At 39.4% G+C, this 23909-nt stretch overlaps 2 protein-coding genes and 1 pseudogene across 2 annotated transcripts; 2 read left to right on the forward strand and 1 right to left on the reverse strand.

Annotated features, from left to right (window-relative positions):
• Nucleotides 1-7067: 7067 nt before the first annotated feature.
• Nucleotides 7068-15450, forward strand: LOC115247300 (uncharacterized). The gene is made up of 8 exons (XM_029828564.1): nt 7068-7223; nt 8004-8054; nt 8481-8609; nt 11368-11647; nt 11948-12036; nt 12166-12216; nt 14620-14748; nt 14963-15450. Exons 1-8 carry the CDS (start codon nt 7088-7090, stop codon nt 15244-15246), a joined length of 1149 nt encoding a protein of 382 aa, XP_029684424.1. The 5' UTR covers nt 7068-7087; the 3' UTR covers nt 15247-15450.
• A 542-nt stretch (nt 15451-15992) lies between these two features.
• Nucleotides 15993-17245, reverse strand: LOC101073332 (sialic acid-binding Ig-like lectin 15). Its single transcript, XM_029828372.1, has 3 exons — nt 17228-17245; nt 16608-17050; nt 15993-16440 (listed from the first exon to the last, which is right to left on the reverse strand). The coding sequence occupies exons 1-3, from the start codon at nt 17243-17245 to the stop codon at nt 15999-16001; spliced, it is 903 nt and encodes a 300-aa protein (XP_029684232.1). The 3' UTR covers nt 15993-15998.
• On the forward strand, nt 17002-20043 carry LOC105418792 (CKLF-like MARVEL transmembrane domain-containing protein 7; annotated as a pseudogene).
• The last annotated feature ends 3866 nt before the right edge of the window (nt 20044-23909 follow it).

Below are 23909 nucleotides of genomic sequence, written 5' to 3' on the forward strand. Positions count from 1 at the left end.
ACAGAAAATCTAAATTTTTTTCAAGGGTCATTTTTTTAAACTTTTTTTTTTAAAGGTTTAAAACACAGGAAATATTGAAGGCAACTATTTGTAACAATAACTGTGTGTTTCCAATATTATTTCACATTTATCTGTGTAATAAGTAAATATAAATCTGAAGAAAATGGCTATGATTCGTTTTATCCTTAACTCCTTACCTGGGTAAACTCTTCTGGTAATGCATTGTTGGCACAAGACTTTGTTGCAAATAGTCACCTGAAGATGGCTTTTTGCTGCTGTAGTTTATTCTACAGATATCCAGAGCAGTGATTCTTGAAATAAATTTTTCAGGCTTCCCTAGTAATGCTGTATACCGCACAGAGAGTAGATCGGCCATCATGCTGAGAACAAATGAATTTTCAAAGAAAATGCTTCAACAGAAGAGACTGTTATGTTTTTTGGTTGAATGGTGAGGAAGAGATTAAAACAGGTTTCTTGTACCAACAAATATTTGCCTTCAAGACATATCTCGATGGTAATAGTTCCCTTTACTTCATCTCAACAAACAGACCTGTGTTCTGGGCAAACAATGTCCCTGTGTGACTTATCTTTAAAAAGATTTTTTTTTAAAACAGATCTCAGCCACATTTAATGTTTCAAATGAAAAGTTTGTCACTGTTGAATAAATGTGAAATGAAGAAGTTCATCCTTAATGTAGTCAGCTAGTCCATGGTGGAAAGCATCACAAAGAGCAGAACTATTCCAACTGCTCTGGCTGGCTTTTGTAAGAAAGTCTATGGAATTATCCGCCACCGTATGTGCTCCCTGCCTCAGTCCAATGAGCCCACCAGATACTTCCGCACCACAGGATTCTAATCCAAATACCTTGTGCAGCTCTACAGCAAACCGGTCAAATGAAGCACAGGAAAACGAATGCCTCTCCCACTCAGCTGTTCCCCATACCCACGCTCTGCTGGTCATGTAGTTAATGACAAACACCACATTTGCTTCCTCTGTGGTGAAGGTGCTGGACTGCAGAGTAAATAGGAGTGAGCAGTGGGTGATGAAAGGGCGGCAGATCTCACAGTCCCCATCATAGCATTGTCGGGGTTTTAACCCGAGGTTCAGGGTCTGCAGATGCCCGTGGAACATGAGCCAAAGCATTGGCATGAACAGGGGAAGAATCATCACCAGCAGAGGCAGCAGCAGATTGACTTGAGTGTGGTGGTTTAGCTGTCCTACTAGCCCAGCTAGTGTGAGTTCATGGATTTATGCTGCTTTTCTGTCCTCTGCAGCAGCTGTGATTGTCATAGTCTCATGCTGCTGCAAAACTGCCGCAATCTTCGTGAGGTGAGCCAGTGGCGAGGGGCCTTGCACTGCATCCATTTTTGGCCAGATTGTACTGACACGGGTGTGGTGGGATCCACTTGCAGCACAGCATTTCCGGACACCTTAATAAAAAGCTTTATTAATAACATGCAGAAAAAAGTACAAAACTAATCACAAAACTCTGTGGAAGGCAGAAAACACCTCACAGCCACAGCAGGATGCAGGCCGGAACAAACACAAAGGCATTTCTTTCTTTATTTTGTTTCACTGTCACTGGTTTTAACTTTCCCTCATTATGGATGTTTTTAGAACGGTAAATGCAAACTGAGCCAGAGAAGCAGGGAAACAGGCACTAGTGGTCGACACAGCACAGAGGAAACATGTTGATGTTTTATTATAGCAAGAGGTCCACAACGATGGAGGCAATGAGGAGGACTGGGAGAAAGAGTGCTGAGCCACAACACCACCCTCAGTGATGGAGTGGGCTTCCTCTTTTCTTAATATTTATGCTCCCACCAGTGGCACAGAGAGGAAGAGCTTTTTTGATAAAGTTAGTAGTTGTGGTTCAGAAGAGTTTTTATACCTGGATGGGGATTTTAACTGCACGTAATAACTTTTAGACTGCATTCATTCAGAGCCTCATCCTACATCTCAACACAGTCTGAGGCAGCTGGTCTATTCTCATGACCTGGTGGATGCATGGAGGAGGATGCAGAATGTAGACAGTGCACATGGTGCCACCTGACTAAAAATAGGATCTTTTCAGCCAGATCTGTTATTTGTTATTGCATGGATATTTTTTTGTTGTTGTTGACTTAGAGCCTCATCAGCAAGTGCATCAGCAAGTGCAGCCAAAGGTGGAGCAGCAGCTACAGGTGGAGAAGCAGCCGCATCAGCAAGTGCATCCGCTGCGGCAGGTAGACCAAGACCACGACTCTGAGGAAGAAGAAGACCTCCCTTGCTGTCAAGAACCGGGGAAAGCTCAAGGTTTGCAGCAAAGTGTAGAATAGGAACCTGAGGAAGCTCCTCTACGGCAACAAAGACTCGAAGAGGAACTGAAAGGGGCTCGTCTTAGACAGCAAAGACTCAAAGAGGAGCTAGAGGAAAGCCACATCCGTCGTCGTCGCTTCCGTGAACTACAAAGGGAACTGAAGGAAAGCTGTCGCTGTTTCCGAGAACATCAACCAGGTTTGTGCGATAATGGTTTTTTGTTTTTTTTTTAAAAATTGTATCCTTTATGATTATTATTTCCTTTTTACTTTAATAATAACAGTCCAACCTTTCTCAGTAAAATTATGGTGCCTGACTGCTTCCACCAGGTACCCAATGGTGTGGTCAATCTGCCTGATGATCTTCTTTCTGTCTGGATGGTGTTGTGGCCCACATTGATACTATCGAATGATAGTAAATTTGTAAGTTAGTGTAACAGACAACTTAGTCTCCTGTGACATGACAGGGTGAGACATAATTTATTCTCCCTGTGTCACCTATGTAGGGGATGTCCATACAGCTTTGAACATGAATACAGGGGATACGAATTTAATTTGTAATATAAAATAGGGAATTAAAATTTACTATAGAATTGTACTAAGAAACATAATGATTTGAACCTACCGTCCACAGTGATAATAAGTGGTTACAGCATTGCTATATGAACAGTTTGAACCTAACAATCAGTGATGGTTTAGTTCTTGAACTTCCCTCCAAATCAAATTCCACAAAAGATAAGGAAGCTGAATAAAATGATTTAAGAAAATAACTTTGGATGACAAGTGCTGATTATAAAAAACAAATGATTTATTAAGCAAATTAATAGACTAAACTGTAGTGGACAAGATGTTTTGCGTGATTCTCTATTCAATTTTTTTCTATCTTCCTATATATTCTGGCATGAAAAGACATACCAACACGCTCTCCCTCCTTTCATATCTCTTCACATTTTACAACCCCGGAATGAAAACAGTTGATCTACCAGCAGGGGTGGAGTCAACTTCTGTGACAAATATCAGAATGTACTCAACCAATCTTGTCTAAATCTTGCTAAAATGATTCTATATGTGTTAAGTTAGATCCTCTTTTGCTGTCTCTGCAAACTTGCTGACCCAGGTTGACCAAGGGCAGGGTTGAACCATGGTCTGAGGTCAATGCAGCACAAACATTAGATCTGGTACAAAGACCATCAAGCCAAGGTTTTATCCTCAGGGTCAGTGATCCTCAAGCTCACTGACCTCCATTTAGCCACCTTTAAAACAAGCAAATCCTTTTTGAGCTATCGCCACAGTGATGTAAATACTGAAAACTATCCCTTTCAAAAAATATGAAAACATCATATTTATCCAAGTAATTTTAATCCCATTTCTGCTATTTTTATTGTTACTACTATACTATTTTGTGAATTACTCAGGTTAAATCAGTCGAAAGAGCCATTCATGTAATCTAAGTAGGTAACAGGAGTGATTTCAAGAGTAGAATTTAAATCAAGGATGATCAGGAGCAGTGATCCGTCTCTGCAAGCAAATCCTCTGCTAAAGAGAAAAAAAAAAAATAGTGGGAAGGAATACAGAACACAAAAAGGCAATACACAAAAACAGGCACCATGACAGAGTGAAGAACTATGTTCCCACCTGTGTGGTTATATTGAGGGGCTGAAAAATACTAGAATGGAATTGACTTCACGTTACATTGATGCCTTAACTTGGAGAATCAATACAAATTTAATCACGTTTCATGTTTTAAAGAGCTCTCTATAATGATCAGTGTTAAGATTTGAGGGATTTTTAAAGATACTTCACTTATCAGGTTATATATATTCTGATATTTCAAATCATATTTTTAGTGATGTATGATCTATATTTATCTATGTTTATACATGTTTATATTGGCCAGTGGGGTGACAGAGGCCTGTCAGGTGATCGTGTTTCTGGACCCCGGCAGCCTCGGCCTATAGCAGCATAACTAAGATATTAATCTAATAATTAGACGACCTCCTAAGTATGATCATTTGTCTGTCTAGGATAGTAACTGCAACTACAGAATTAGTGACAATAAGCTTTTTCAAAGAGGAAGGTTTTCAGTCTAATCTTAAAAGTAGAGATGGAGTCAGCTTCCCGTACCTGGACAGGGACAGGTTCACTCTATCAGCAATTGTTTTTTAGAGCTAACATACAATAACTATACATATTTTATATGCTATAAATTTATACTCCGCTCTCCCCTCCCTCCTATGCAACATCTCCCTTATTTTCGTCTCAGAAAGTTGGCGACATGAGGTACTCATTGGGGAATGACAAAACATGTTGTAATCTTCTGTCGATGGAGTGGCTGGTGCCTATACAGCAACACCCCTGCCCCACCTAGGACAATCAGATCACCTCTCTTTGTTCCTCACACCCAAGCATTCACCCCTCATCAACCATGTCAGGCTGTCAGTCAAGACCATCAAGGTGTAGCTGGCAGGGGCAGACTCTGTACTCCAGGATGGGTTTCAACACATAGACTGAAGTATGTTTAGTTCCCAGGTCATCTGTGGCTCACATGCCGATATTAACAATCTCACCTGTTCTGTTCTGGACCACATCACCACCACCACCCAATCAGAAGCCATGGATGAGCAAGGAGGTGCTTCTCCTGCTGAGGATGCGTAACACAAATTTGTTCTTAAGTCCCACTTACGAACATTTTACGAAGATTGTGGCATTCATGATTTTCTTCTCATCCTGGATTTATGCATAGGTAAGAACAAATCCTACGAACACTCAGGAGTACTCTTACGCACATTTCAGTGCCGACATGTTGGCATGGTTGTGTTTTCTTCTCTTGTGCAGTTCAATAAAATTCAATATTACAATGATAATTCTGTCATATTTATTTATTTATTTATTTATTTATTTATTTATTTATTTATTTCCTATTTTTGGTGATTTACACAGAATTTTAAAATTACGTAAATGTGCCAATGACTTAACATTAATCAACCAAATTGGAAACCATGCCAAAACTGTCTTTTTATTTGATTTTATCTTGATTTATTTTATTAGGGGATCGAGTATATGCCCTGGCTCCTTGGTTGTTGACACCACTGACCAACCCTCAGACTCCACAGGAAATTTTATTCAATCAAATGCATGCGCGCAGTCGCTCCACCATCGAATCAAATCATCAAATCAAATCAATCTTTATTTATATAGCGTCTTATACAATCAAAATTCTTTCAAGGCGCTTTCCAGAAACCCAGGGCCTGACCCCAGACAAGCAACAGTGGCAAGGAAAAACTCCCCTTTAACAGGAAGAAACCTTGAGCAGGACCAGGCTCATGTAGGGGGACCCTCCTGCTGATGGCCGGCTGGGTAAAGAGAGAGGAGAAGGGGGAGGACAGGTAGAGGATAGGATAGGTAGGAGAGGAGAGGAGAGGGGTAGAGGAGAGGACAAGTAGAGTGAAGAGGAGGTAGAGGAGAGGAGAAGGAGAAGGAGAAGGAGGAGGAGGGGAAAGAGGAGAGGAAGGGAGAGGAGAGGGAGAGGAAAAGGAGAAGGAGGGGGAGAGGAGAGGAGAGGCACAGAGCACAGAAACACACACAAATAATATGATATACAATCACTTCAGCGGGGCTGGAGGTCATTATGCAGCTCCGAGAGCGGCAATACCTGTAAATAAATAGGGGGGGAGAAGCAGAAAAACTACACAAGAATCAGCATAACTAGTCTGCTTGATGAGGAGAGGAAAGGAGAGGAAACCATGACCCAGTGGAGTGACAGAGGCCTGTCAGGTGATCATGTTTCCGGACCCCGGCAGCCTTGGCCTATAACAGCATAACTAAGATGTGACCTAACGATTAGACGACCCCCTAAGTATGATAATTTGTCTGTCTATGATAGTAACTGGAACTACTGAATTAGTAAAAATAAGCTTTTTCAAAGAGGTAGGTTTTGATTCTGATCTTAAAAGTAGCGATGGAGTCAGCCTCCCGTACCTGGACGGTGAACGCAACATCGGCATTTTAAAGGGGCGCTGGATGTGTTTGGACACAGCAGGTGGCAAATTGCTGTACAAACCGGAGAAGGTAATTATTTATTTTTGTTATAAAATCTGCTTAGATTACGTTTATTCATCTAACTTATGACTCTCCCTCACCATTACAGGTCTGTAGGATAATCATGGCCTGCTGTGTCCTGCACAACATCGCTATGAAGCGTGGTGTCCCTCTTCCCCCTCAGCCACAATCCCGTGAGGATGTGCGTCCTGACGCAATGATGGGGCCAGACTGTAGGCACGCGGTTCACATTCGAGCGCAATTAATTGCCCGTTTGTGAATAAAATGCATTATTGTCACAATTTCAGTCTAACAGTCTTGATTCACTTCAAAAAGAAAAAAATAAGAGAGACCGGTTTCAGAGCACAACTTTTACACGTTTATTTTTTTTACATTCTTTTTTTTTTTTACATTCTCGTTGATTTCTTTAAGTGTGTTGGCTATAGTCATCAGGGTTGAGGCAATTTTATCAAGCGTGTTAGCCATCCTTTCTTGATTGTTCAACACGCCGTCAGAAATCAGGCGTGGAGGCAAGATTTGGGCATTTTGCTTTCGGCATTTTGCTGCTTTTTGCTCTGTCGACAGGGCCCTGCTGCAGTTCCTTTTATGGGCATTAGTGGGCGGTGACTCCCAACTGAATTGATTCAGATTGACCAAGTGATCTTTGCAACAGCCAATAGTGAGTCAAGACAGACCTGGGCAGATTGGGTTGATTTAAAAGGCAGCGATGGTTTTTATCATTCTAACTCAACATGTGCCATTACATGTCTGTTGTGCTGCTGGCCATTGCTTGCTTGGCCCAGGTACCCTTCGCCCAGCCTACTGAGGGTCACGCTGAGCTGAGAAAGATGCAGGACATCCTAGAGGCTCTACAAACTGAGAGAAAAGGTAAAGGCACAGCCAGTTAAGGGTTGTTTATGAGAGAGTCTCTGCAATTCTTTGCTCATTAGTGTAACAATTAATGAAACAACAAACTGAACTAGAAAATGTGTGACTACTCTGCTCAGAATGTGTAATATTTCTTCAACTTTGGTCCTGGTATATGTAGACTCAGTGTGATTTCTCAATGTCACTGAACACATAAAATTGCATTCATTCAGATAAAAAAGTTCAGTTTTTTTTCACCCAGCAATTTTAAAACTATATATAAAACTAGCTATAAGACACAGAAGGTAAACAAATTCTGCACCCATATTATATTTGATTAAATACTAGATAATACTACTCTCTGACAAGACAGGTAGAATTCTCAGTTATAAACTCAGATTATTTACCAGCACTGCTACAAGAAAATTGGATAATGACATAAATGTATTTCTGAAGTAAACAACGTAATCTTTTAACAAACAGCAGTGTCAAGCAAGTGTATGTCTTACATTTTAACAAGGTATACAGTACGCTTTAATATGTACATGGTAATCCTTAGCTCAAACCTGAGCAAATTATATTAATAATTTACACAGGAAATGATGATGTCAATTTAAATATTTTTTTTAATGTAATTGCATTTTGGTTATTAATAAAAAGCAGATAGTTTTGTGAATTAATTTAGAGAGTTCACAAACCTAAAAAACTGATTAGAGCTTTTTATGTTAATGCATTCAATTGCAAATATCAACTTTCTTTTAAATATTTTAAATTTGATTTGTTTTGTCATTTGTTTTGTAGTAATGACTGAACGTCTTAAAGAATTTGAAACTGAAATGAAGAGAATAAAAGGTAAGAAAAACAAACAAAAAGGTATTGCAATGAACAAAGACGGTTAATCCTTTGTGCACAATGACGGGCAGAAAAAAATCTCAATGAGGAGTAAAACCTCAAACTTTATAAATAAATTGAAGTTAGATTCATTATTTAATATTTCAGCACGGTGCTTTTCTGTATGTGTCTGTGATAATGTCATACTCTGCATAATGTTCCTCATCAGTCTCAGGTTTTAAAATTGAATTGTATTGAATTCATATATTTGTCATTTTTTTATCAGTAATGATGATAATTTAACCAATTTTAATTTTAAAAAAATGAATACACACAAAAAATAAGTTAGTTGCTGTAATCATCCAAAATTTCATACTCTCATAATTTTGTTTAAAAGTTATTAAACTTTAATAAACATGTTTATTTACTTTATGTCCTTCATGGTAGAAACGCCTCAAATTGCTTTTGCTGCTTCACTGGGAGGAAATGGTCTCATGAAGACAACAAGTGGAAACAAAGACCTCATTTACGCGGATGTTCTGACCAATGTGGGCGGGGCTTACAACTCACAGACAGGTCAGAGCATTTCAGTACCTGTAATTCAGATATGGCACTCTAACTTTGAAACTTCTCGTAATATAACATACATCATATTTATCTGATTTGATTTGAATGTGCAAAATAAAATCATTGTATTTTGCATCAGGTAGATTGAAGTTAACTAAAGTTAACTGGCTTTAGATGTGTTTTTTCCTGCAAATTATATTATCTGAAGGTAATTCTAAAATAAAGTTGCTGATTGTTGAAAAGGTTCAGAAAGAATATGAGTTTTTGGAACCTTCTTACATTCTTTTAGCTGCATTTTGGACTAACCTTATTCATGAAATGTGATTCCAGAGCAGTGGTTGGGTTGCAGCAATGGACATTTAATGAATGAATGAAGTAATATTTTTCATTTAACTCATTAATTATTGGCCTGTATACAACTTATAGTTTCAAAGTAAAACTTTACAGAACTTGTTTTTGTCCTATTATTATTATTATTATTATTATTATTATTATTATTATTATTATTATTAGTAGTAGTAGTAGTAGTAGTAGTAGTATTTAAAAAAAAAAAAACCAGAAACTCAAAAATGTAAAAAAAGTCTTTTTTTTAGAAAGCTATAAGTCTGGTTTTAGGTCAAACTACAGTACAGAGATGCCCCCTTTCAAGATTTTAAATGACATGCATTTTAAATGCTGCATGCTTTTATCTCATGTTACCTGGATTACTGTAATGTGCTGCACTATGTCATTCTCAATCAGATAATCTCTAATCTACAACTACTCCAAATTCCAGCAGCATGTGTGCTCACTAAAACCAGAGGGTGGGCCCACATTTCACCACATTTAAAATCAACCCACTGGCTCCCCATTTGTTTCAATATCAATGCTCTTGTGGCTTTTTAAATTTCTTAATGGCTTTGGGCCATTCTGTTTGTCAAATCTGTTTTTACATGTTAACGTTTGTGTGCATATATCAATCACTCAATCAATCAATCAATCAATCAATCAATCTTCTGTTACAATCAAAATTGTTTCTAGGCGGTTCACAGAATCCCAGGGCCTAACCCCCAACAAGCAAACAGTGGCAAGGAAAAACTCCCCTTTAACAGGAAGAAACCTTGAGCTGATGGTCAGCTGTGTAGAGAGAGATAAACCAGCTGCTAACATCAGGGGACCACCCAGAGTGGCTAACCCTGGTCCTGAAAAGTCAGCTGAATGGTAAGCATAAGATCCAGGCCATAAACACCTACGCCCTGCCAGTAATCAGATCCCGTGCTAGCATAATACCCTGGCCACTGGAAGAGATACAAGCCACTGACTTCAAGACAAGAAAGCTCCTCACCATGCACGGAGGGTTTCACCCTAAGTCCAGTGTCCTGAGGCTGTACACAAAGTGAAAGGAAGGGGGCCGAGGACTAGTAAGTGTCTGAATTACTGTCCAGGAGGAAACAACAAGCCTCCGAGAGTACATCAAGAAGATGGCCCCCACTGACTAACTGCTGTGTGAATGCCCCAGGCAACAAAAGCCCATCAAGGAGGAGGAATCTGAGGGGCTATCATGGAAGGACAAGCCCATGCATGGAATGTACCACCGACAAATTGAGGAAGTGGCTGATATCGAGAAAACATACCAGTGGCTGACAAAGGCTGGACTGAAAGACAGCACAGAGGCACTACTCATGGCTGCAGAAGAACAGGCCCTGAGCACCAGAGCAATAGAGGCCAGGGTCTACCATATCAGACAAGACCTGTGCAGACTGTGTGGAGATGCCTTTGAGACAGTCCAGCACATCACAGCAGGGTGCAAGATGTTAGCAGGCAAGGCATACATGGAGCGGCATAACCAGGTGGCTGGCATAGTGTACAGGAACATCTGCACTAAGTATGGACTGGAGGTCCCAAGGTCCAGGTGGGAGACACCCCCGAAAGTGCTGGAGAACAAGACCAAGATCCTGTGGGACTTCTAGGTCCAGACTGACAATGGTGGTGGCCAACCAGCCTGACAGCGTGGTGATAGATAAACACCAGAAGATAGTGGTGGTGGCAGATGTAGCAATCCCAAGTGATAGCAACATCAGAAAGAAGGAACACGAGAAGCTGGAGAAGTACCAAGGGCTGAAGGAGGAGGTGGAGAGAATGTGGGGCATGAAGGCAACAGTGGTCCCAGTGGTGATCGGGACACTAGGGGCAGTAACACCCAAGCTGAGTAGATGGCTCCAACAGATATCAGGAACCACATCAGAGATCTCTGTCCAGAAGAGCGCAGTCCTAGGAACAGCTAAGATCCTGCGCAGAACCCTCAGACTCCCAGGCCTCTGGTAGAGGGCCCGAGTCTGAAGGAAGGAGGCACCACCCAGGAAGGTGAGGAAGAGATTTTTTTTTTTTGTGTACACACACACACACACACACACACCCACACACATATACATATATATATATATATATATATATATACACACTCATATGAATATATACATCAACTATATTGCAGCACGTGTCCATTTCTGTGTGTGCATGTGTGTCACAAAAGTAAGTGTAAGATGGTTACCCCCCTTTTAACTGTCCTCCGTGCTCTATGTCCTCCTTCCGCTAAGTGAGGAGAGTGTGATGGCATGATGGACAAAAGAGTTCTTGAGCCTGTTGGTCCGACACTTCTGAAGGAGCAGTCTTTCACTGAATAGGCTCCTCTGGTTGCTGATGACGGTGTGCAGAGGGTGGCTGCCATTGTTCATAATATCCAGCAGTTTGTGTCTATTATCATTGTGGCTTCTTGTTTCCTTTCCAGGTGTTTTTACAGCACCAATCCGTGGAGTGTATTACATCCGCTTTACAGCCAATGGACCGAACAATTTCCCAAAGAGTGCAGTTTTATACAAAAATAATGATGAGATCCAGCTGATCGCACATGAGCAGATGTCTGGTGAAGGCAGTGATACAGCATCAAATGGTGCTGCACTAATGCTTGAGAAGGGAGACCGACTGAAGATGGTACTGTGGCACAACACTCAGATCTGGGACAACAGCAACCACCACAGTACCTTCAGTGGCTTCCTACTATTTTCTATGTAAGTATGGCAAAAGAAACTACAGTGGCCCCTTACACTAGCAATACACCAACAGAATTTGAGGTACCACAATCATTGTACCCAATATATTACAAAGACGAGCAGACCCACTATAAGAACCCCCTTCACAATATAGCACTATGAGAAGAAATCCCCTCCTAACTTTTGTGACAATTTTAATTCTACAATTTCTACAAGACATGTAATGAAAACTTTAAGTGCACATTCCTCTGTGAATTTTTTGAACCCCTGTAATTATAATTGAATGCTGATGCCTAAGGGTGGCCATTTATTTTTTAGGGTGGATAACCGAACAACTGAAATGGACTTTAATGCTGAACTTAAGACCCTTCAGACTTCAGTAAAAGAGCTTCAGGCAGAAAATCAGGGTATGAATTTGCTTGTTGTTGCTACTTTCATCAAAATTCTCACCGTTCTCTTGATAAAGTTTCCATCAATTTTATTAGTGGGATTTTGTTAAACTTTTCTGATTCTGTTTTGTTTCTCTGTATTTTTAGGTCTCAAAGAGCACCTGGAGGCTGCAGAGAGAGAGTTGAGATTAGTCAGAGGTGAGTTTCAGGATTGACAAACCACTTTTACTGACCCACTACTGGATGCCAGCACTTTTTATTTGATTTATTATCAGGGAGAGTACACATTAATCAACATTTCTGTAAATGTGCCAGTATTAGCATAAATAAAGCTATTTTTCATCCATTGTCCCTGGGTAAGAGGTAACATGCCAGCATCATAAAATTAGTAACATTTTAAAATGTAGGGTTACACCCACTCATGATGTAACTTTAGTTCACTTACACATTAGACACAGTTAATCTTTAAATATTAACAAAAAACATCTAGACAGACAATGGCGCATGGGCAAGTGATCATGCAGCACAAAACATAATAGAAAACAAAATGAGAAGACATAATGACATAGGAAGACATGGGAGATGACAGCAGTGTTTTTATGCTCTTTTTTTGTGTTTTTATGCTCTGTTTTGAAACTGACCTCAAGATCAAAATCATCATTAGCTTTAGAGCTGGTCAGTTTACTGATTATGTTCAGCATAATCTGAAATCTCCTTTATAATAAAGATCGGTCGTGCATCATTGATAGGAATGGATTCGTACTCAGGAGGATGGAACATTTGAGATATTTCTTGAACAAAGTCTATGAAAAAGTTGTTAAATTCTGTACAAATTCTATTGCGATTTGTCGTCAATTTTACATTGATGTTTATTTCTATCTTCATCTTATCTTTTTTTGTTCTGTTTGCCAGTAAGTTTCTTTATGTTCCATTTTTTTTTAACTTTTTCCTTTTGCATTGTTGATGATATTCACAAGTTTGCCTTAGCCTTCCGTATTATCTGAGGGACTTTGTTGCTTACAGATGTAAGCTTTTGCTTATCTACAGTTAACCTTGATTTTAGTGCAACTTTAAGAAGATGATATCTTCTTTTTATTAGTTGTATGCAATCTGGAGTCAACCATGGATGATTGTTTTTTCCCTTTTTCTTCCCCCTTTAGAGAATGTTGCCATTTTGGCCACAATTTTAGTTGAAAAATACTTAAATATACTTAAATCTAGGTCGTCTGAAGAAACTGTTGCAATCCAATGCAGTTCATTTAATGTGAGGTTAAAATGCGTTGCTAACTTTTGGGAATTACTGGTATATTATTATTCATTGACCTGTTATTCTATGGATATTGAAATTAACTTTGGAATCACTTTTTAGAAAGTTTTCTATGGAAGACAACTGCATTATGGTCAGATATTCCAGTTAGAAAGCTGCAAGTGATGGTGATTTATGTACTGTTGGTTTGTAAACAACAGGTCAATGTTTAGTTTGTGATTGGTTGGTTATTGTGGTTGGTGTATTTATAAACTGAGTTAAGCCGTAGTTGTCAGTAATGCTTTAAAGTTTTCATCTGTCTTATTTTTTGTCTCAATTTATGAAAAAATTGCTTACTAAGATGAAATCTGTCTTGTGGTCACATAAATTAAATAACTTTAAGGTTGGTCATAGAAATCTACTTTGGTTTGTTTTGGATACATAGATAATGTAAAGGTCATACTTATATAAAGTGTGGTGTGATCACCAATATATTCCAACTGGATCTCAGTAGGTAGTTCCAGTTGATGACATTTGAGGTGATTTTTAACATATAGAAGAACACCTGCGCCTTTCCCCTCTAATCAGTCTTTTCTGAAGGTATTGTTACCAGGCATTCTAATGATGACTTTAAGAGACAAAGGTGATAACCATGTTTTAAGACAAACCCAAGAAATCAGTTTTAAAATTAATCAGTAATTGCTCTATTTGACCCTTTTTTGACACCAAGCTCCGTACATTTAGGTGACCTCCGAGTAATCCTTCACTACATATCCTCATAGCCTAGTACTGACTGATAAGATCATTGTGCTGCAGTTGTTCTATCCTCTACAACAGACTGGCCATTTGATCTGGTCAGCTGGGGTGGTGGTTCGATCAGTTGAGGTAGTGTCCTGTTCAGCCTAAGTGGTTGCTTGGTTAACTGAGGTGGTGTCCCAGTTAGCTGAGGTGGTGGTCTGTTCTATAGTACCTGTGTCCATATGCAGCTTCGGTAGTCTCCAGCACCCTCCCTATGACCCTGAAAGTGATAAAGTGGTGAAGAAGAAAAAAAAAACACTGTATATAATTTTTCCTGAAAACTCCACTCCTTCTCAGCTTTCCTCACCCCAATTTTAAGTACTCCTCTGTTTACCAATGGACTTAATTTTGTTGACTAAACATTACAGCGAGCTTAAGCAAGGTCCTTAACTGCCAACTGCTCAGTAAGCACTGCATGATGGATGCCTGTCCAGCCAATGTTTGATTATTTATGTGTCACCTTAAATTGAGAATCAACAACCACCTATTATGGTTGTGATTTTGCAAAATTTCAAAACTTAAAATATTCTGTTGTTACTTTTTCTTCTTTTCTGCAGATGTGCCAAAGGTGGCATTTGCTGTTTCTCTTGGGGGTAATGGTCTTCAGAAGACAACTTCCGGAAGCAAAACACTTATCTATAAAGACATTTTGACAAATATTGGACAGGCGTACAACTCTGAGACAGGTGAGTGACAATTTTCAACATGCAACAGCTGTTCTTTTAAATTTAGGAGGGAAAATGTAGTGATGAAAATATTTTACCTTCTTGGAGCACAACATACTGACTGAGTTGGAATACCTTACTGTTTAAATGACCATGTTTTGTTGCAGTGAGGTAAAGAATTACAATGGAAATTGTTGCCTTTCAAAATAACCCTCAACCCTTCTGTTGTCCTCAGGTATGTTCACAGCACCTGTACGTGGAGTTTACTACATTCGATTCACAGCTAACGCTCCTACAAACTTCCCCATGAGTGCCGTTCTTTACAAAAATGGCATACAGATCCAACTGATTGCCCATGAGCAACCATCTGGAGAAGGCAGTGATACAGCATCAAATGGTGCTGCCCTGCTGCTGGAACAGGGAGACACACTGTCATTACAGTTGTGGCACAACACTCAGATCTGGGACAACAGCAACCACCACAGCACTTTCAGTGGCTTCTTGCTCTTTCCAATGTGAGGAAAAATGCCAGTCAATAGGCTGACAACCGGAAGTGTGTCATCAGCATTAGATCATCACTGATATCAATTCTGTCATGCCAGGTAAACTGTCCCAGGAAAGGTTGTTTTAATCCTTTAGGAAATAGTAGATTTTAGAGGTGTCTGTTTGTCACTCGTCAGTGACTCGTTTCTTACGGTAATAAAAACATATACCGGTACTGAATGTTTTCGATCTAATTTTTCATATTACTACGTTGGATGCCTAATTTTGTAAAATCCGGTGCAGCTTGTACAAAATTGATTTTCTTTCTAAAATTAGATTATGCGGCTTTTAATCAGGTGCGGTCTGTAATCCAAAATTTACGGTATATAATCTCTTTCCATGTTTGACCGTCACTGTCAGGAAACCACCTTTGCTGGCATTGATAGATCATGCTGGATCCATGGTAGAGAAGAATGGATGCCAAAAAGCTCCAGAACATTAATCACAAAAGATGAACTATAATAAAATCCTGATTTAAATATTCAGAAGGAAAATATGAGAAGCAAACTCAAAGAGAGAGAGGGAGAAAGAGAGATTTATTTATCTGATACATGAAATGAATGGAATATTGATTACTTTGGTTTGTCATTGAATCAGATAATCAATCATCTTTAATGTTTTAACTCTTTGGGTAGCATGTGTTTAGAGATCTAAATGTTACACAAAGAAAAAATAAACAGACATTTATTTTGTTAATCTATTATGTGTAATATTAAGAAACATCAACATTATTTGATGGGAGTCTCTTTCCAGCAGATGAATTTCTGCCGACCTTCCCAAACTATCAACATCAAAGTCCCTACCAGGAGGAAGACTTTGAGCACCAGAGACATCGAGATAAGTAGAAACACATAAGTTGGGGCCCCAAGTTCAGGTAGTTGGGCTTGGAAGGCCACAATGTACAAGGTTGACTGATCTCGCCCTAGTGGGTTGGATGTACTGCAGGTGTACTGTTGACCTGCAGCCACATTTGTCAGCTGGCTAACTATATGGTGGTTGTGCTCGGGTTCCTGGGCTAATGATCCAGCCAAAAAAACCTCCAGGGAGTCAACCGTGCTGAGCCATTGGACATCTGGCAGTGGGGAGCCCTGGACTTGACATACAGCTCTTAATCCTGACTGCTCACTGCCCTCCACCGTTAGCCCCAAAATCTTCGGGGGTGCTGCAGACATAAAAACAAATCATCTGTCGCCATCTGCTGGCAGACTTAATTACTACTGTTTATGAATATCACCCACCCCTACCCAAACCTCAGCCACAGGCTACACAAGTAAAAAGCACATTCATGTCCCTCTTTTTAATCCATAGCAACAAAAAAAGTTTGCTTGTGAGCTCACCCCCCACCCCTGACCCTATTCTGTCCAGATTTACCTTCTACTCGTAGTCTAGTTCCCATTTTGTCCTCAAAAGCGATGTGGTTTTGTCCTTGGACCTCAACTCGGCAGTAGTAGCGACCGTTGTCCTGGAGAGTGGCACTGGTAATTCGTAGCGACAGGTCATGCTCCTTGGGGTTCCCCTCCAGCCGATAGCGTTGGTCCTGTTTTGGTCCAGGATCACAGGTAGGGAGTGCAGGCGTGCTGGTGCAGCGATACAGGATGACAGCAGCTGGACCATGGCCTAGGCTCCAAAACACCTGCAGTGAGGAATGCTGGGAATATCGTGGATGGCTGAAAGTGCAGGGCAGAACCACTGGGTAGCCATCAATTGCTCGGACCTCTGGTTGTATATTCATGGACCAGCTGTCATCTGTAGACCCGAGGACTGCTGGAAAAAGACCAACCTGTCACAAAATTGCATTTAATACACTAAAAGCACCACCATTCTACATTTTTCTGACATATAAGTATGGCAATATGACCAGCAAATCACAGTAGAACAAATCATGGTTCATAGAACAATGTTTCCAAAGATTTTTCATCTTCATCATGTGAGAAATTTCCATCATTCTTCAGTTTACCTCAGGCACCTTATTCATGGTAACATCATACGAAATAATCTAGTAATATGATTCAGGTAATCATCAAATCTGTGTGTGTGTGTGTGTGTGTGTGTGTGGGTGTGTGTGTGTGTGTGTGTGTGTGTGTATTTTAACATACCTCCTATAACGGGTAACAACAGACCCAAGTTTCTGCAGAGCCACTCGATGTTCATCATGACGCTTCTGATAGAATAACTCGTGCGTGTGATTCATAGACGGAAGACTCAGAGATGGAACTCTTTGAATGTGTGTTGTGCATATGGGAAATGTTTGTGGAGTTTCTATTGCTGATTTTTTTTGTTGCTATTGACTTTTACTGTGAAAGGAATCCCCGGAAAAATGTGTTTGTTCAGTTAACTTGACATGGTGTGGTATTCAGGTGTTTCCGGTCCGTAGCAGCTGAACTTCCTCCCGACTCGCAATTTTTCAAAGCTTTTTGCCGCATGCCGTCAAAACGACAACGATGGCAAGCAGCCAGTCTTCCGGAGAAGGAATCATGGATGTTGGCGATGTTCGGACCATCCCAGGACTGCTAAAGCTGGGTCCAATCGTTAGTATCCAAGCATATGAACTGGAACATGTTAGCTAACGTTTGCCATTTGGGTGCGTGTTCTTTAAAAAAAATAAAATCACATTGAAAAAGGCAGCTTGTTTCTTTCTTTAGTGTTAAAAAAAAGTTTAATTTATTTGCAGCCTAAAATCATAAACATTGTTTGCCTCAGAGGGCTATACAAGTTACACAGTTGTGACATCCTCCATCCTTAGACCTTCGAACAGGGTCAGGAAGTGTGTGACTTAGGTGCAGCTAATTTTTAACTGTCTCAAATTTTACTTTTTTTTAATAGATAGAAAAAAGCCATATCTACATTGATTTAAAAGCATTGTTAAAAAATATTTTTTGGATTAAAGCACTTATGAATGATGAATAGAGCTTCCTCGTTGAACCTGTACCATCTTGGTGCAGCCTCTGTGGTGAAGTTATACTTTTCCATTGAATATATGGAGCCAATAAAAGACTAGAAACCCTATGCAAAATGTAAAACACATATTCCAATAGATATTTGTATAATATGGATTGATATATGTATGCACACAGAATTGTTCATTACAATCTAGATTAGACATTTCCAGTGACCACATTTTCCTCCAGTTTGTATTCAGGTTTTATGGCTTATCCTGATATCCTTACTATCCTTGATAACTTTTTTAGTCACATAGATAGGATGACCATCCTATACATTAGAAAAATACTAGCTTTAGATGCAGTGGAAAACCACAAACATGAAATAACACGACTTTTTTCAGGTGGCACTCTTAATTATTGTGCTGTGTCCACTGTGCACATGGATGGCCAGACTAGGCTGCATTCTGGTTCTTTGAGGTGGTACTAATGTGGTTCCTTGGGGTCTCCCTCATCCTCTTGCTCATGCACTTGTTCAAGTGACAATCCAAGATGAGCTGCATCACCTGGCCACTCACAGTAAGAATCACTCTAATTGGTTTCTTACAGTGACAATTGTAACTCTTTAATTGCTCTGGGGCTGTGACAACAATTGTTTGATTGTCTGATTCAGCATCAAGAAGGGATCTGTTGATCCACAATAGTGTTGTATATTCATTTTATACTTGAAAAACAATATCAGCTAAACCTGACCTATTGTATAATAATAATAATAATAATAATAATAATAATATGCATGACTAGTAATTCTAGATATAAATATTTATAAATGAAGATGGTTCATTATGCCATTATCTCAGTTTGGCCACCGTAGAATCAAGATTTATTTTTATAAACATGGTAAAGAAACTGGCTTTCCCTGTCCACCAATAATCTGTCAGAAAAGTAGGAAGGAAAGAGGTCTTTTGTCTGGTTGTCAAGCATTTTAGATTTCTTTAACTTAAGCTGCCTGGAGAGGTACAATGGCACATGCTTCACAGGGCAGGCAGTGGTCCAAGGTGTCCAGTATGTATGTGTGATTGTGGGTCAGCAGTCTGTTTGCATTCAGGCAGGTGGATGGGCTCTAGCTGTGGTCTTTTCTAGTGCCCTACTGCTGTATGTCCATAATTGTGTTGTTTTTCAATGTAAAGTGAAGGTATATTTTAGAAAGAGAGAGGAATGAACTGGAGTTGCTTGCTTTAGGTTCTCATGAGAGTTTGAGAGTTACAGATAGTGAAAATGCATCTGTTTTGGTAAAAAAAAAAAGAAAAAGAATGATTTAGTTGCATTGTGACCCAATTTATTATTGCAAATGTTGAAGTCAAAGTTCCAGCTGCTCTGTGAAAACAAAGAGCCCTGAGATTGTCTGTTTTAATAAAACATCCAAATGGTCCCATCTGGAATAATAGGGAACAATTTAGGAACCAAATTTTTATTTCCGGTAAGTTATTTACTTTGGCCCCAATGGCCGCAATTGTGGAACTATCTGAAACCATGTCAGTAACACACCATCCTATGAGTTCTTGTGTGTTCTGCTGCTGCAGGAGTTCTTCCACTTTGCCGTTCTTGCCTACATTGTCTCCATTGTTGCTCAAAGAGTCTCAACGCTGGTCACAGCTTCAGTGTGTGAAACCTTTCACTCCTATAACACCTTTTCACTCCATAAGCTGTCATAGGTTAGGTCTGATGACACAATTGGTTTTCTGTGCCGTTTTCGCAGGCATTCACTTTCATTGCTACATTTCTGATGGCGGTTAACTTATGGATGTCCTACAGTGTGACCTGTGGCTCTCCTCATGCAGGTTTAATTTTGCTGTTGCTGCTGCTGCTGATGATGATTAAGGCAGATGTTTAAATTCTGAATTCATGTTTTCAGGATTATACCCTCTGACTTCAGTCAGACTTTAGTCTTGCTTTTTTTTTAAAAGAGTTTGTTTCTTCCTTCAGGTGGTATAGGGTGATCTTAGTTTTCAGGTTAGCACTCAGCAATATGAAGACTGTTGCCAGGCAACACTGCTGCACAGGTATTGAAGCAGCTGATCCAGAACTATCTTTTTTTTTTTCAAAATGATTGTATCAAATGTATTACATCACATGTTTGTTGGATCAATTAACCAAGGTGCAAAGAGTTTTTCTTATGCCAAGAACTAATTCAATAAACCCTCCTGGAATGTCCACCTATTAGACTGTCTCGAGCCATTTTAGTGCTTCTTTTACACTAAAATATTCAAAACATAATCACTCGCATTCTTGCATGAATTGTTAGCCCACTAAAAGATTACCCAATGCTAACAATACTGCTCTAAACTATTACTGAAATTATCAGTATACATCTGTCACTACAAAAGGGCAAGGGTTCCAATCTAATGCACTACTTCCTCATGTTAGTACAGATTTAGCTCAAAATCCAGACAGGAACTGTGAGTCTAAAGAAATATCCAGAATAACCACAGTGACACATTGGACTGGAACTGCCATGATGCATCGAGTTAATTCACCCAGGATCTCAGGGACAAGTTAAAGCACATCGTGCAAAGAAAGGGAGACAACAGTGTGTACATTCAACCCAAGCTCAAGCTCAGCAAGCACAGACATGTTATGTTAAAACTGTTTTGCTTGAAAAATGTCCTCACCTTTCTCCTACAGGTGTTCTTGGCTCACTTCACACAGTGTTTCACCTCCTGCTGTACTGCTTTCATGGCCTCCCTGTCTCTGCTCTTGAAGGCAGGCTTCTTCTTGTTGAGCATAGTCTTGACTTTGTGTGTTACCTGACACAGGTGTGTTGGGATCCACTCACAACACAGCAGTTCCAGGGCAGTTTTAATAAACGGCTGTATTAAATGCTTGGGGGTAACATCACAGAAGGAATCAAACACCACAAGACCACAGGAGGACAAAGTCCAAATAAACACAAGGCAAAAACTCTTAAACAGGGACAGAAGGTTGTTAGGTTTACCAGGGCATCAATAGAGAAGAGAAGACCAAGGCAGGCAGGGTCAAAACCAGTAAATCCGGCAAAACAAAGTGCTGGAGAATTAGGCATGGAGTGATAACAATCTGGCAAAGCAGAACTGCACTGCCGTGGCTTAAATACAGCCTAGGCAGAAGCAACAGGTGAAGCCAAATCAGATGGGTTGTAAGAGGGGCCTGGCAGAGTGAGTTGAATTTTCCAGCTCAGCACAAGAGCAGACAAGCAGGCAATGACAGTTACCAATGACTTGTTATTCGGGTAGCAGCGGACAGGCTTGCACAGTTCAGGTAATCCATCAGGCAGACAGGAAAAGTAACTATTTCCTTCTTAATATATGGTTTATTTTATTGTCATGCTTTATTATTCAGTCAGGCAAGGTAGTGAGTGAATGCTGTAACATAGAAGAACAGCTCTGACTCCTGGGTTGAAATATTGAAAAGTCATTGGACATTATATTAAATCTTTACTATTCCATTGAGATCAAAAGAATAATAATGTCACCTAACAAAAAAGAGGCCATTTCACATGGAACATTTAAGTATATTCACATGAATTCTCGTGAACTCCTGACAACAGGAGGTGTTGAGAAAATAATGAAGGGAGGAAACCACCAAATTAGTGAATTCTATCTGAGGTGATTTAATCAATTACAAAAGTGGCTCCTCCCAGTCTGGGGGAAACCTTCTTTAAGCAGAGGTGAGGTCTAATGGTGGGGGTTGATCTGCCTTACAAATGTAAGCTTACAAATGTGACAACTTCAAATCATCAAATCGCATTTGTAGGTGAGGTTGTTAGGTCAATGGTCTATTTTTGAAATGATACAAGAGTACAGTGAGGCAGGACCCAAATGCAACAGACGAAAAATTTGTTGTGATTTAAGATATGTCGGTCTTGCAACAAAAGATGAATCCAAGGAGGAAAGAATCCGGAGAATAAATTGCCTGGGTAAGTAAACCAACTCATAGTCATCCACAGAGTCTATGGGTTTAGGAAATCAAGCAGAAGGTGAAAGAGGCAAGGAGCAAGCAGACACCAGATCAGGACAAAAACAAGTTGATTTACTGGGGTGGAGGTGAGACAGGCAGAGCAGGAATAGGCAGGATTGACAAGAAGAAATCAGTCTGGAAAATAATGTTATAAAGTAAGGCAAGGGGCAGGAAACAATCTTGCAGAGAGTGTTTGAAAAGCTGGGGCCTAAATACTGTCCTGATTGGAGAAGCAAACTGTGACACACAATCACGGTTAAACATCTGGCAGATTCACATTAACAAATAGCTTCTAAAAGTAACATGGGAAATAGAAATGTCAGATTATTAGTTAAATAACAGAACTACTCTTAAATAAATAACTAAACAAATAAATAAATAAATAAAATGTTCCCTATAATGGTTCTTTCAGGTCCAATGATGATATTAAGATGAAATTTATTTCCTCGCACTCTGCAGCAATACAAGGAAAGGCTACACATTAATCCAAAACTTTCTTAGCTATTATGCTGCAACCACTTTCCATTAAATTAATTTAACTAAGCACTGTACTAAAGAATGAGACAAATGACTCTTACACTTTTGTTTTTTTTATTGGTAAAAATATTTTTGCATCTTTAGACGTTGAGGGTGTGGGTTTATGAGCTACATGCCAGAGCACCACCTTTGTGCAAGTGATCCATTTTCATATGAGCTGTGTCTAAAGAACATAAGAAGAAAAATCTTTGTTTTGTAGAATTTTTCAGAGGTTCACCTGCCTCATCCTGTCAGACTCATCTCCACAGTGAGGATGTAGTGGATGTATTGATAATGATAATATATTAATAAATATCGTCATTAACATGTAGAATGTTGTTTTGTTTCCTTTGACTTGGATATCAGAGTCGAGCTGGCTGGGCCTCTTGATCTTTTCCAGCTCTTTCCAGCAGTGACCTGATTCCAAACTGCCACGTTGTAGTTTTTCCAAATCTGTTAACTAATCTGACCCAGATTCCATTGCAGTTTTAGACAGATTCTTTTTCCACCTCTTACTGACAAAAGGTCACTTTCAACCAACTATACATACATGATTCATGATTGATTCTACTATAAATACATACTATAAATATACTATAAAGTTCTGAAAGAACTAAACAAGAATTGATGCTAAATATAAAATTATACTAAAACATTTGCATTTAGAGAAAATGACCAATGGGCTCTCTGTCTTCCATTCTTTCTACAAATCTTCCAAACTTGCCTAGACAGACTGTAAATTCAATAGTTAATAATCAAATCTTGTTTTCTTGGACTTTTCTGACTCCCCTTTTGACCCTTGTCTATTCTACTTTTTTTTTTAACCCACTGCGAAAATGTTGTATGGACTCTGACCATGCTTTAATCTTAAAATAACTAAGCCAAGTGAGATTTAAGGGTTTATTCTGAGCATGTGCCATAAATATTCCAAATGTCATTGGAGTTTCTGTCCAAATGCCTTCATCTCGATGATTCACACCATAACAATCTGTTACTTTTCGGTGCTTATAAAGTCAAGTTTTAATTCTTGAAGTGTAAAACAACACATTTATCTATACACCATACAGTACAAAGTGTAAAATACTGTCTGATACACATCTGCTATGATATCATGTAAAAAACATATATTAAAAAGAAATAGCTTTAATTAAATGTATATCAATGTCACACTTGGCAGATCTAAATGAGGTTCAGTGACTTGTTTTTTTACTCTTTTTTATCCTACCACCTTTCCATGAACCGAGTAAT

The sequence above is a fragment of the Takifugu rubripes genome, chromosome 20, assembly GCF_901000725.2.
Source record: "Takifugu rubripes chromosome 20, fTakRub1.2, whole genome shotgun sequence".
NCBI lineage: Eukaryota > Metazoa > Chordata > Actinopteri > Tetraodontiformes > Tetraodontidae > Takifugu > Takifugu rubripes.

Coding starts and splice junctions, on each gene's coding strand:
- LOC101073332 (XM_029828372.1), bottom strand. Junction 16,441..16,607: donor AATAGGGTCAGGGGTGGGGG/GTGAGCTCACAA, acceptor ATTTGTTTTTAT/GTCTGCAGCACCCCCGAAGA.
- LOC115247300 (XM_029828564.1), top strand. CDS start 7,088: ATGTGCCATTACATGTCTGTTGTGCTGCTGGCCATTGCTTGCTTGGCC. Junction 8,055..8,480: donor TGAAATGAAGAGAATAAAAG/GTAAGAAAAACA, acceptor CCTTCATGGTAG/AAACGCCTCAAATTGCTTTT. Junction 8,610..11,367: donor GGCTTACAACTCACAGACAG/GTCAGAGCATTT, acceptor TTTCCTTTCCAG/GTGTTTTTACAGCACCAATC.